We start from the raw sequence: 15,222 nt of genomic DNA on the forward strand, positions 1-15,222 counted from the left end.
CAGTGGCTGATACATAATATATGCTTGATAAGCAAGTATTGAATGAATAAATTAGTGCAGGCTTCCAATATTTATCAGCTATTTTAGTACACTTTAAAGCGCCTCTTCAGCATCCGTTTTAGTCCTTTATAGTTCACCATTTCTATGTCTGCTAGCATAACTTTTTTTATTCAAAAATCTCCTTAAAATTATTTTGCAGCACTTTGCAGGATTCCAAATGAAGCAATTCTGTCACTAAACACTTATTTATTGAGCATACACTATGTGCTAAGGAATAGAAAACAAAGATGAGCCAACAGACTCAATCAGGGTGCTTACAACTTGCTAAGCAAAAATAATAAATGAAGCTGCGTCAGTGAAGTGTAGTAGTCTAAGATGGGGGAGGACCAGGTGCTGGGAAGCACTGAACAAGAATCCTTGACCTACAGGAAAGGAAATGTTAGGAAAGGATTCCCAGAGGACTGAAGAATAAAAGAAGACAATGAAGATGGGGACCACATCCTAAGAGGCCCACACTCCACGTTTATAGTGTCTCCTTAGCCTAGTATCTCAGTGTCTTAGTCCTGATGTTTACTAGCTGTATGTCCTACACTTTCTCAATTTGGACTCTCTGCTCCAGAGACAGGTGACTATTTAGTGTTCCCTAAATGCTTCATGCTGATTCCCCCTTCTGTGGTTTTGCCTACTTATTCCTGCTGTCCTAAGAGACAAAATTCTGTTTCTTAGGGAAGCCATCCATTTTACACTCTGTTCTCCCCTTCTCTGCTCAACACAAGCATGTTTCTAGAAGCAACTTGACTTCTTTTCTCAGTTTTCCAGAGAACAGTTTGCATTTTCCCAGACATTACCAAGCCTAAATTAAATGTCAGTGATTTGGAGAAGGAAATCCCTGCATTCTCTTCACGTTAATACTCTGCATTAGCCACTGGAATATATAGAACTCCTTGAGAAAAATCTGTAACTTATCGATTTATTCTTCTCTGTTCTAAAAGATAAACGATGGCTTCTCAATTATTTTGAGTAAACATAGCCAAATGTTAACTTCAAATTTAATTTAATGTAGACAGTTTAATCTGAAGTGTAGTGAATAGCAATAGAAATGAGACCAAATGAGCAGAAAATATTTGAATTTTAATTGTAAATATGCCATGGTTAGTATGATATCCTCAGGTTATTGAATATTTGTGCTTCTGTTCCACTAAAGATAATACAACCTCATGGTTATTCTGAGTAATAAGTGCTAGTATAATTGCAGGCAGTTGAAAAGCAAATATGTATTAAAATTCTAACTAATAAACGTATTTTCTACAATTTTCTAATCACAATTATACTCTGATGTCAAACCAGGCCAAAAGTCACAGTATAGGAACATTATAAAAAGTAACAATTATGATGTTACTTTATTATTGCAGAAGTTCCTCCTAATTAGCCTAGAAAGATTTAATTCACAAGAATCTATCATTATTGAAGCGCATATTGACTTTTTAAGCCAGTGTAGTTGTTTTACATTTTATGGGAGTAAAATGAAGATATCAAGGTGAAAAAGTAAAATTCAGTGGTATTCAAATTACAAAATTCAAACTGAGAATGTCACTTCCAACTTTTTTAAGGATTTCATTTAATCAAATATATATAGGAACTTAAAGTCAATGCTAATACGTTAGTGACTGATTTCAAAATGGTTGAAAATATACAAATAACACAGACACTGGATATATGTATTAACTTTTTTCTCGGAAAGTTAATGAGAACTTAAGTAATTGATCAGAAAACCTGCTATGTCATATTATGATGCAAATAATTAATATTATATGGGTTTATATTCATCATAAAGCAAATTCTGCAAAATGTGACTTGGGATAACATTTTTTGCCTTAAAGGGAAACTTTATTTCTATTCCAGTGTTGTAAAATATACCACTGTATATTTTTTCTTGAGTATTAAGAAAAAAATAACATCATCATGCCATATTATTATACTTAAAGCAATATTTTTCAGTCTATTTTAACATTTTCTTTCTCGATGACAGATGGAATAGTGTGTTGACCAGCTGTAGGATTTGCTTTAAAGAAAGTGATTGTTGGCTCGACGTGGTTGCTCACGCCTGTAATCTCAGCACTTTGGGAGGCTGAGGCAGGTGGATCACCTGAGGTCAGAAGTTTGAGACCATCCTGGCCAATTTGGCGAAACCCCATCTCTACTAAAAATACAAAAAATTAGCTGGGCATGGTGGTGGGTGCCTATAATCCCAGCTACTCAGGAGGATGAGGCAGGAAAATCGCTTGAATCTGGGAGGCGGAGGTTGCAGTGAGCAAAGATTGAGCCATTGCTCTCCAGCCTGGGCAACAAGAGCAAAACTTCACCTCGAAAAAGAAAAAAAAAAAAGAAAAAGAAAAAGATGAAAAAGAAAAAGGGAGGGGAGGAGAGGGGAGGGGAAGGCAGGGGAGGGGAAGGGAAGGGAAGGGAAGGGAAGGGAAGGGAAGGGAAGGGAAGGGAAGGGAAGGGAAGGGAAGGGAAGGGAAGGGAAGGGACGGGAGGGGAAGGGAAGGGAAGGGAAGGGGAGTGATTGTTATGGGTCCATGACTCCTAATGAATCAGAGTTCTCCAGGTACTTGGCTCAGTGAAGGATCTCTTGCTTTACTTGATATTCTGGAAGTTCTGTATAAAAGTAAAAGTAAAAGTAAAAGTTAACAACATGCCATTTTAAGGATTTCACAAATGTGCTGTGTGTTTGCATTTTTGCTGGAGTCTGCACCCTGGAGGAAAAAATTAATCAAGTTCCAGAATGTAAAGTCCCAACAGTAAAATATCGTATTGTCTTTCTAGGGAGCATCACACCTTTAACTATGATGTCCAAGTAATCATTTTTTAAAAAGTCCTTTCTTTTCACAAATATTTAAATTTTTAATTGTTTCTCTGCAAACTTCTTTGAAGGCTCAGGGCTGTTTGAATATAGCATAACATGAAACAAATGCAACTACCTTATTCTTTACAGAAGACAGGTATTCACGTGGGTTAGGCCTGACCATCAGGTGAGTGAACAATGTCTGAAACAGCAACCATTCTTTCTTTAGGGAGCATTATTTATCTCCAGGTGTGGGGCAACACAGGTTTTGTTGCCAATGATGCTTTTGTTTCAGTTTGTTCTTTTTATAATTGCTTCTAATTTTGTCTCTTTTATCCTGGGCTTGGGGTTTTCAGATTATACATTATGATAAATTTTAAATTATATGAAAATAATGTGTAACTAAATACAAATATATTTAATAGTATGAATAACTTGCTTTAAAATACACATTAGAATAAATTCAAAATATTTGTCCATAATAATAACACCCCCACTGCCATCCAAAAAAGCGATATGCCTTCTGTGCAGGTGAGAAAAAATATGCAGTTACAGCGAATACATAGGGATTACGAGTAGTCTATACCTTATACCTGTAGCACAACAGTAATATCTAAAAACCAATGAGATCATGGAACAGGTGTAAATCTTATACATTCTGTGTGTAGTTAAGAAGTGAAGATTGAGAACCATTAAAGATGTTTTTGCTGGGCCAGAAAACTGTCCATATTTTTTGGTAACAATGTTTGTCATGGAATATCTAGGCAAGAACAGTAACTAAACAGTGTTCTCAAGTACTTAAAACCAAATCAAGTAAACCTTAATAAATTCCAAATGCTATTTATCCCTCTTAGCAATGGACTCTAATTATTTGTCCTTCAAATCAAATGTTAGAACCCATGGAATATCTTCTCATACAAATATAACTTTTACGGCCTTGGAGAAAAGCAGTGTGTTTGGTACTGGTTTTAGTTAACATCAAATTAAATGCTTAGAGGGGTTGGGTCCAAACAGTGGATACATTTTGTTTACCTGGCATTGCGTTTAAAAATCAATAAATTAGAATGTCCATATGTACCTGACCTCTTGGTATCACCAAACACCTTCTCATGCCAGTCTTTTATTTGCCTAATTGTCAAGGCCTTTTGAAGTCTGAGATCTCTGGAGGAGCAAGATATGTTTACATGCATTGTATGGTTGACTGAATTAATCTTTCTAGGTGTCAAATGTTATGAGGTAAATCTCCAGTGAATACTTCTGTTCCTCTAAAGGCCCAATCTTACTGATAAACATAGTTTGTGTATGTACTTACATGTATATATGGCTGTATACACACTTATGTATATTTCTTCATTAATATTTATGCTACTCAAATTTCACAGACATGTACCCATATGTATAAGGAATAAGCAAATGAACATGATTGATGTTTAAATATGAACTTTTTTTAAAATTAAAGGTAAGTCTACACTATTTTATGTATAGTTGTAGATGCTAAATAAGTGGAAAAATTTTAAACACTAGACATTTAGAAATCTAGAGGTTGATGTATATCTCATCTCAATGTCTCACATGCCTGCTGGAGCATTACTACATTCCAGCAATAAAAGCAGCCAAGATTTGGAGAATAAATTAATGTCAGGCAATGGTAATGTCTTTCTAGGGGCACTCTGAGGCTTTATTAAACGTCTTTTTCAATAATTGCCTATTAAAAATGAGTAAAATGTATTAGCATATAAAAATCAGAGTGAATAATACATCTTTAGGTAAACATAAACTGCATGCAGTAAACAATAGGTCAGTTATGTGAGCCTATCAATCATGAAAATGATTTGAATAATGAATGCAGCAAAGTTCAATTTGGATTTGGTAGGGGAAGCCAAGGGGAGAGATTGATAAGAGTTTAATTGGAAGGAACATACAATGCACATGTGCTTATAAAATGCAACATAAAAAATCTCCTATGATCACATTTCCCTTACGTAGGAAGACTGAAAGTAACGTTTCCATGGACCTATGCCACATAAAACTTGATTTAGTATGTCTTAACAGAGAAGCTTTCATTCTCAGGCTCTTTGTAAGCTCAGCCATTGTGCAACATACTTTAACACAGCTAAGTGACTCCCTTTCAGACCTTTCCTTCTGACTTATATTCAGTTACCTAAGCTTGACCATAACCAAGAGAAGGATTCCACAGGTGACTGTCATGCACATGGCAGCATAGATTACTTCTCCTAGGAAGAAAAAAAAAAAAAGGTTAAGAAAAGATAGCCACTGGATTTTTAGAGGAAATAAATAATATAAATATTATAGAGGATTGATTTTTAACTGACCATTGAAGGGGGACTGAAATCCAGTTAAAGTGATTTTGTTTGTATGTTTTCTTGTATACAATGCCATGCTTTTGACATTAGACAGGGTTGGATAATCTGAAAGAAAATCACAAAAATGAGATTAAAGTAGTTACATATCATACTTTATTTTAATTTTATGGATTACAATTTGCTTTATCTTATAAGGCAGCAATTTATTTCTATTACATTATTTTAATCTGATAGATTTGAATAAAACAATTTTCTTAAATTTTAACATCCTGTTTTTCCCCTTTTAATCAGATAATTTCCCTATATAAGCTTTTATTTTTTTCAAACCAAGATTAGTACAATGATTACATTTTATAACATAAATCTTATATACAGACAAGAAAAATAAAAGATAGCAACTTTAGGCCATCCTTTGGGATATTGAAAAAGATCCTTTCTTTACAAAAGTGATTGTTTTAATGTACCCCTGCACTCAGATACTGGAATACCTAGTTTTGCTTAATTCCCTTGTTCTGTCTCTTTTTCTCTCCGTTAGCTAAACCTTCAGTTTCTCCTGTTAGCTATATTTGCCTCCCTTCAGAGCTATTCCTGGCCATTCTGAGGCGCTAGTCTTCTTGGTCATGTTTCTGAGAAATACATTCCCATCAGTTTCCAATAGCCTCACAACTCCAGAAATCATGCTTTAGAGTGGCCAGGTCATAAAAACAAATCTGTTCCTGTGAGAACGGTCTTTTCTCTGGCTATTCTACTTTAACGACAGAAAGATACAATTGTTAAAATTAACTGATAGATCTCTTTTAGGTGATTTTTATCAATAACTTTAAAGTGCAATCACTCCTAGTTTTCCTTAATTAGAGACAAATATGGATGTCAAACATACCAATAGTTTAGTAACCAATTTATGTAAAGAAGGTAAAAGTTGGTTTTGAGGCAGTAAGAAAAATGAGATAAAGCTTTCACTTTAGAGAGGTTTTGCTGTCTTCTGTCATAGATGTTTCATTGCATTTTTGAGACCTGACACTATGAGTAGACAGTTGTTTACAAAAATGGAAGTATCAAACAGTGGGATATTATATCTGATGAAAACTAGTGACAACAAGCTCTGAGCAGGAAGGGAGATAAGAAAATCTACAGTCAAGCATTGCTTAATGATGGGGATATATGCTGAAAAATGCAGGCTTAGTTGATTTCGTGCTTGTGTGAACATCATAGAGTGTACTTACACCAAGGTATAGCCTACCACATGCCTAGGTTATATAACATAGCCTTTGCTTTTAGGCTACAACCACGCACAGTGTATGCTATTGTACTAAATACTTTAGGCAAGTTTAACACAGTGGTAAATATTTGTGCATTTAAACATCTAAACATAGAAACGATACTATAAAAAATACAGCATTATAATTTTATGGGACCACTGATGTATAGTCTGTCTGTCGTTGACCAGAATGTCCTCATGAGGTACATGACTTTATGACCAAATGTTCCACTCAGTTCTCTCTCCACCCAGGGCTGCTGCTGTTCAGAAGACAGCTTATTGGGAGCCAAGATTTGAGCACTGTGTTAACAATAATCAATAGACTGATACATTGGAGTTTCAGACCAGTAATAAACCTCCCACAGTGGGTCACAAAGAAGCAGCCCAATACAGGACTAGAAAAGTAACTGAGAATTTTGTCATTAGAAAACTCATTCTCAGGGGGTCTGAACTCAAACACAGTTAAGGCATTTTTAAAAACAGTTTAAGCCTCCAACTTGCATATTGGATTATCATCTATTTAAGAAGCCTCCAGTGTGGCTGATGACTGTAAAACCAGCACTTTGGAAGGCTAAGGTGGGAAGATCACTTGAGCCCAGGAGTTTGAAACCAGCCTGGCCACCATAGCAAGACCCCATCTCTAAAAACTTTAAAGATTAGCTGGGCATGGTGGTGCACACCTGTAGTCTAAATTCTCTGGAGGCTGAGGTGTGAGGATCACTTGAGTCCGGGAGTTCCAGATTGCAGTAGTTGTGATCAAGCCACTACACTCCAGCCTGGGTGAAAAAGCAAGACTCTGACTCTAGAAAAAGAAAAAAAGCCTCCCCCTTGTTAGAATGAAAAATAAACCACTTAAAAATGTAAAAGTAATAGAGGTAGAAATTGTGAATTATTTTTTACTTTGTGATTGTAAAATAACTTTTTTATTCACTATAAAGTTGAAAGGGGAAAATTGAGAAATTTTAATTTAATTTTAATTTTTTAATAAGGGGTCCTTGAAAAAAATTAATTGTAATCACATTGATCATATAGACTTTTAGTAAAATAAATGATCACAATAAAATTGTGTATTTAAATCAATTCAGAATATGAAGAATCAAGAGTTTTACTTCTTTTTAAGTTATATGGCCTTTTAAATAAAAGTTGTAGCTATATTCATGGTCTAAATATATACAATATACCTTAGATGATTAATTATATAAATGATGCTATGGTTTTTCCTTATGAAATTCTATCCCTAAGTACACTTAGTCTAGTTGGGTGTTACAGTTCACCTTTGCAAAAGAAAAAAGGTATTATTTTGAAACAAAAAAGGCTTTTTTTAGATATGTAACTGCCTTAAGTAATTGTTAAACACTCACCTGGCAGAGTTTAGAATCATCTCATTTACTAAACTCCTCTCACATGGAACTCATTAACAACGTTATAATAGATCAATGACAGAAATGATAGCTAATTATCCCAGTGAAAATTTAAATGCGACTAGCAATCACTCCACAATCTTAAATATTGCACCCTAGGAGGATACCGAATATCAGTTAGAGAGATTAATGTTACTGAGGGTTTCTTGGCTACTGAAGCCCACTGGAGTTCCTTCCCTGCCTTTTATAAACAGTGAGGTTTATAGCGTTTTATAACCATGAAATTAAAGTCAGCAAAGTTGATAACTAACCTCAGTCCCACACCATCTGCTCTATTTATAGATAAACACGGTCAGTGACTTGTTTATCTTAATTTGTACCCTGGAGAAATTAAACACGATTATGAACTATATTGTAAAATCTCTGTGCATTTGATGGGAAATCAAGATTAATTTCAATCTTGCATTAGGAACAAATTTAGAAAGTATTCTCCCCAAATGAGCTATGGAGAGGTGAGCATCATTATTTCTTTTTTTCCCCCAAAATCCTTGTGCAACAGTAGTTGAGAATTCATGGGGACTGAAACTCTGCTTGTATAATTCATATGAAACAGTAAATGCATGGTAAAAGTTATGGTTGATCAGAGACGAAGCAATGACTTAGAAATAAATGTCAGAATACTTAAGATATAATTTGAAATAGAGATTAAACATATCACAAACTGCAAACTTATAAACCTTCATTTCATTTTAATTAAAATATAATTTAGAAGAGTCAGCTTTGGGGAAAAAAATGCCTGTATCCAGAATGAGTTTCATGGGAAAAAAATAAGTTCACAAAATTGAACAGTAATTTTTACCTTGAATTATATTACACAAGCACTAGGTGAATTTGTAATAAATACGACAAATGAAAGAATAAAAATAGTTTGTACTATAATTTATAAATTTCAAAACTTTATATTTCATATTTGGAGGTTTTCAATTTATGGAATGTTTTCAATGAAAAAATACATAAGTGACAGCACCATTGATTGTCCAGAAAAGTTTTGATGTCTTCATTTGACATTGAATAATTCACTAATGGCTACCCTTTGGAAAATGTGTAAAATTTTACCTAGCTGGCTTTTTTATATATATATATTTTTTTCTCCATAGGCTGATTGAAAACAACAGGGGAGAGTTAGGAAAAAATAAAAGAAAGACGTATCTTTTGGAGAGTGTTCATAGTCATTTGGAATGATGAGATAATACAGAAAGTTTTATAAATTACTGAGTTTTGAAATGGGGAACCTCCATCAGAAAGAATGCACAATTGTAATGAGAATAGAAGGGAAAGAAAGGATAAAATATGGGATTTCTTTTTGGTTCTTTTTCTCATTTTTCTTCCTTTCCTCCTTCCCCTCCTTCTCTCATTCCTGTCTTTCTTCAAAAGTATTTAGTGAGCATTTACTATTAACACACAGTGGAGATTTTTAAAAAAGTGATCCACGTGTACTTTTTCAGTATTGTTGAGTGTGGTGTGAAAATACACCAGATTTGATGTCTTTGCTGTCAGTCCCCAAAGACCACTTAAAAGCTTACGGTTCAGGAACCATTTTGTTACCTCTAATTTTCCTTCCTTTCTCATTAGTACATCTTCAAGTCATCTTGAAAAGACCCCACACTACTGCATTAAACTGTCAATATGACATCTACCTTCCACTTTTTGTGACTATCCTTCAGTAGCCTAATGTCTTGAAATCGTTGTCTTGATAATTGTCTCTGTTCCTCAACCCATTTCACTTTACAACCTTTCCAAACAGGTTTTTGCTTCACTATTCCACTGAAATTATTTCAAGATCAGCTAAGGCCTACTTGGTCATTTCAAATATTCTTCTTCATTGGCTTCTTCTGCTGTCTTCAACTTCTAAAGGCTGGAGTTCAGTCCCGGCCCTTCCCTTTAATATGATTCAGTCCTGCCCCTCCCCTTTAGTAAGAAGAAACCTAATAATCTCACTGAGTGGTCTCAATTTTCCAATGATTTTAAGTAAACTACAGATTCATATTGAGCTACCTTCTTGATATTTTTGCTTGCATATCTGATAACCATCTCAAATTTAACAAGTTCTAAATTAAATTTAGGTTTCCTCTTACTATACTAACTTCTCTCACAGTGTTTCTCATCTCAGTACATGGTATAGCCCATCCACATCATTCAGGTAATCTGACAATTATCCTAGATTTTTTCCCTTCTTTCAATTGTGTATCCCATTAGCCAGTTTGTCTTCTTGATTTTACATAAATGGGTATCTTTATTCTTCCTCACTGCAAACTCCACTGAACTAGCTAAAGTGATCATGATATCCCAGCATAGGTGCTTCAATAAATACCCCCAATAATCTCAACTTTTTTCCTGTTTTCACTTCTGCCTGACTCCAGTGAAAGCAATCAAGGTTATCTATTAAACATCCAAATGAAATCATTTATTTCCCCTACTTCAAATTTTTAAATAGCCTCTCACTGAACTTAAATGAAAATCTAAAGCATCTACCATGTCTAGAAAGTCCCACATGATCTAAACCCTAGGAGCCTCTTTGGTATATTAAATCTTCGCTTTGCCCATTTCATTCCAGCCACCACGAGGCTTCTTTCCTCCCTCCTTGCCTCCTTTCCTTCCTTCCTCTTTCTATTACTTCCTTTTAGTTTACCAAACACATTAAACATTTTTTTTTACTGCTGGAGCACTTAACCCTTGCTATTGCCTCTTCCTAGAACAGACTTCTTCTCTTTCTTCAGGTGTCTGCCTAAAGACCACCTTCTGGGAAACATTTTCCCAGGCCATTTTACTAGAGTAGAACCCTTTGTCATTTTCTATTTTCAAGAGGACACAGTAAATTCAATATTTTTTTAGAAGAGACAGAGTTTTTAAAATTATGTTCCATAAAACACCAGTTCTGCAGAATACTTTTATGGGTTAGGCAAACAAAAGATCCCATACACAAATGACTAGAAAATTATGGGTTAGACATAATATACGCATTTTTGTTGCAAGTATTTTTCAGTGTTTTTAACATAATATAGTGGCACACATTACCTAAATTTACTTTCTCCAGGGGATATATTTTATAATCCAAGAAAACAAATTGGAAAACATGAATATATTTGATTAAATGGCAAGGATTTGTAAAATTTGTGCAGGTATAAGATGTTCATTGAGGATCTTTATTTTTGCTTAGTCAATGGAAGGCAAGAGAACACCACATTGAAAATATTATATGTTGATAAATGTAAGTACTGATTTATTATCCTTACCTCTACTAGACACACATATATACAAATGCTAGGTACCACAATTTCTCTTCATCTGTATTTCTGGGAGCCAAACAAATTTTTCTTTTCATTTTTCTTTTTCAGTTATTTATTTTATGTTGTGTTATTCTATTTTTTTTAAATTTTTAAGTTCAAGGGTACATGTGTAAGTTTGTTACACAGGTAAACTTGTGTCATGGAAGTTTGTTGTACAGAGTATTTTATCGCCCAGGTATTAAAGCTAGTACCCATTAGTTTTTTTTAATCCTCTCCCTCCTGCCACCCTCCACCCTCCAGTAGGCCCCCATGTGTGTTGTTCTCCACTATTTGTCCATGTGTTCAAGCAAACTTTTCACCCTGAGGTTTGAAAGATGCCTGACCTTTCAAGTGCTACTCCTATTGTTCCTCAGAGAGTTCAACGTGATGCAACATCTATCCCACTTTTGCTGCCAGTTAATCTAGCATTCTTCAATTTCCCAACATGTTCCCGTAAGATACGGAGAATTTAGAATCTGCTGTCTATCGAGGAGACCCATTACAGCAGAACCAGAAATGAATTCATGGATCACTTATTCCTAGTTACCTGTAAATGTCCACAGAACAATGTGATGAAAAGCACCATATTTGGACCCAAGTAAAGATTACCTACATAAGTAATTACTTCCTACTTCAAAACTAGCATAATGACAATAAATATGGAGAGATATTCATAAAATGATACATGACCTTGCTCTCGTAAAGTTCTTGACCTAGTTTCCAGTAAGGGGAAAAATGTACCTAAAGCAAGGTTGAATCAATAAGGGCCAACCAGGTAAATGGTACACTTTGAGGACTAGTGGGAAATAAGAATAATTCGTACTCTGGGTGCCCTTGGAAATCAGATGAAGGAGTTTATATGAGGGAAGGATGAAAGTAGGAAGAAGGAAGAACAATGAATATCTTCTGTACACAAAAGTGATCAAGGCAGAGTTTAAGAATTAGTCTAGTCACGGTATATAGGTTGATTTCATGAGTGAAATCTAACTAGAAAGCAACAGCAGAAATTTAGGCGTAAGAAGATACAAACTAAAAATAGGCAATAGAAGCTGGAATCAAGAAGAGAGAAGTGTAGGATATATTTAAAACAAAGATTTTCATTAGAAAACAGAATGATGCAGAGCATAGAATCACAAGGGTGACCCTCAGATGCGGATTAAAAACCAGCTCTACTTCACCCCCGCTCAGTCATTTTAGGCCAGTTATTGAGATTTTTTTCCTCAATGTTTTTATCCTTTTTTATTGAGATAAGGACTTGCTTTGTTGCCCAGGTTACATAATCATACTTCACTGCAACTTTGAACTCCTGGGCTCAAGCAATCCTCCTGTCTCAGCCTCCTGAGTAGCTAGGACTACAGGGGCATGTCGCCATGCCCTACTAATTTTTATTTTTTCTAGAGACAAGGCCTTGCTATTATTGCCCAGGCTGGCCTCAAACTCCTGGCATCAAGCAATCCTCTTACCTTGGCCTCCCAAAGCTCTAGGATTACATGGAGGAGCCACTACGTGCAGCCCTTTGTCTTTAAAGTGATATAATGCCTACCACAAAACTTCTAGTTCAAAATTAAATAAAACAATATGTGAAGAGGGTTTGAAATGGTGTTTGACACACGTTAAGTGCTCAAAAAAGTTTCATTATTAAGCATTAGACAATGTAGTGCTTTATTTGATATGAAAAAATGAAGAGGATTAAATCAAAGATTATTCCTAGGTCCTTAAGGTGACATGATACTTTAGAAAACATTTGGAATGAAAGATGAAAAACTAATAGAAGAGAGGACTAAGTCTGTCTCCCTCTCTTCAACCTGGCTGTGCAAACCCAAGAACAGTGGCTGTGGAATTAGAAAAAACTTGACTACAGTCTTAAATGAGTCGTCCACCAAACGGACTACCCTTGGACACTTTAACCTCTGAGTCTCGTGTTTCCCCTATATAAAAAGGGTATTGATAGGTATAGATTGTATTTTTTTATAAAGATTCACTTATCTTTTGCTGTAAAAATATATTTATGCACTATCCAATGCCCTGTGAGTTAGAACACTACTCTCTGTGTGTGTGTGTGTGTGTGTGTGTGTGTGTGTGTGTGTGTGTGTGTGTATGTGAGATGGAGTGTGTGTGAGATGGAGTCTCCCTCTGTCGCCAAGGCTGGAGTGCAATGGCATGATCTCAGCTCACTGCAACCTCCGCCTCCCGGGTTTAAGTGATTCTCCTCCCTCAGCCTCCCAAGCAGCTGGGATTACAGGTACCCGCCACCACGCCCGACTAATTTTTGTATTTTTAGTAGAGACGGGGTTTCACCATGTTGGTCAGGCTGGTCTCAAACTGCTGACCTCATGATCCGTCCGCCTTGACCCCGCAAAGTATTACAGTTGTGAGCCACCGCGCCTGGCCTAGAGCACTACTTTCTATGGGAGGTGTATATTTACCACTCCAATGATATGGGCTTCACTTTGCCTTGCATTTGTCAAAAATGTAAGAAAGAAAGGACATATATTCATGCAGATATTTAAGAGTGTGATCTTGTTGCTTGTTTTTATCTTTTTCATAAAAATGGCATGTTCCCAATGGCAACTGTGCCTTCAGCCTGAGTCTAGAAATGGGAAGCAGAACCTCAGCAGACAGCCCCCAGCTGCCTACATGTAGCATGACCTAGAAATCAATCTTTGTTTTTGTATGCCACTGAAATTTGGCGATTGCGTATTAGTGTATAACATAGCAAAAGTTAATTCAGGGGGGTAATAATATACCACAAATGATAATTTTTGACAGATTGTGGGTGTTTAATAAATACTAGCTTTTTCTTCTCTCCTCTCATATACCTGTCAATAGACCTGCAGGTAAAAAGAGAAGAAAAAGTAAAAAGGGGTTAAAGAAAGGTGAGAAAGGAGGAAAGTGAACCTGAAGAAAGGTCAGGAGAGCCTTGAAGAATATTTCCACCTTGGAAATAGGAAGGCTTTCCCTTCTTTTTTGGGAAACATTAGGCAGTGAGATATGCATTAATTGCAGTCACTCCTTATTTATTATGCACCAGTGTTAATTTAATCATTATCTCTACTGAGATTTAAATTATACCACATCTCAGGGCCACATTCCTTGTATTCATAAACACCTTACAGTACTGCATTACCATATGAGGTATCAGCACCTTTTATAAATGTGGATTTTCCAGCTGATTTGTCACTTTACATATACACACAAATACATAATGAGAATTAGAAATAAAAATACAAGTAAACATAGATAATAGCGTGAGGAGTAGTGTAGCATAGTAGAAAGGGGTCAGCCTTTGGCTTCCAATCATGCTCTAAAACTTGTACTTTTGTTTTTCCTTCTTTTTTTCTGACTCACTTGTGCTCCAGTTTTCTATCCTAGGAAATTTTAGGATAATAATACTGTATTTTTTGTGAGGATTAAATGAGGCAAGACATGTAAGGTAACTTGCAGAGGATAAACATACAACAGGAACTATATTTTTTTAAGTTAAGAAATTATGTTTTGCTAGTGGTTACACATCAGTATTACCTATGGAGCATTGCTATGTTTTGCTAGTGGTTACACATTAGTATTACCTATGGAGCAATGAGAGAGTTCTGGGTTCTATTGCTGTAGGTTTTGATTTAATAGGGCAAGGGAAAAGTAGAGATAAGTACTAGGCATTCATAATTTCAAATATTTTTCTATACCCTTTCAATATATGGTCAGACACACAGAAGGGAACAACATATGCTGGCTAGGGCCTTTTGGAGAGTGGAGGGTGAGAGGAGAGAGATGACCAGGAAAAATAACTAATGGGTACTAGGCTTAATACATGGGTGATGAAATAATCTGTACAACAAACCCCCATGACATAAGTTTACCTATGTAACAAACCTGCACATGTACTCCTGAACTTAACATAAAATTTTTAAAAGAATAAAAAATTTAAAACATATATCTACACAGTCAGTATGTAGACCATTGGTAGAGAGGGGAAAACTCATGATTTTGGAAATGAAAAAGGGAAATCAGATCATAAACGACATTATAGTGGACTAGTGGAATTGAAATTCTTAATTAGTGAGGGGAGCTGGGGGAAGAACAGGAAAAGGGAGAGGTTGGGGGTTATGTT

The 15,222-nt window shown here is 35.5% G+C and overlaps 1 protein-coding gene across 5 annotated transcripts in view; it reads right to left on the reverse strand.

Annotated features, from left to right (window-relative positions):
• Nucleotides 1-1,110: 1,110 nt before the first annotated feature.
• The window catches only part of GFRAL (GDNF family receptor alpha like), an 83,211-nt gene continuing 69,099 nt past the window's right edge, over nucleotides 1,111-15,222 (reverse strand). For all 5 annotated transcript variants that reach the window (XM_074039033.1, XM_005552696.4, XM_074039035.1 and 2 more), the window contains 3 exons: nucleotides 5,179-5,274; nucleotides 5,007-5,079; nucleotides 1,111-2,658 (listed from right to left, as the gene is read on the reverse strand). In XM_074039033.1, the coding sequence (XP_073895134.1) occupies nucleotides 2,595-2,658; nucleotides 5,007-5,079; nucleotides 5,179-5,274 (233 nt within the window). In that variant the 3' untranslated portion in view covers nucleotides 1,111-2,594. The remainder of the gene's footprint in view (nucleotides 2,659-5,006; nucleotides 5,080-5,178; nucleotides 5,275-15,222) is intronic.

This window comes from Macaca fascicularis, chromosome 4, assembly GCF_037993035.2.
Source record: "Macaca fascicularis isolate 582-1 chromosome 4, T2T-MFA8v1.1".
NCBI lineage: Eukaryota > Metazoa > Chordata > Mammalia > Primates > Cercopithecidae > Macaca > Macaca fascicularis.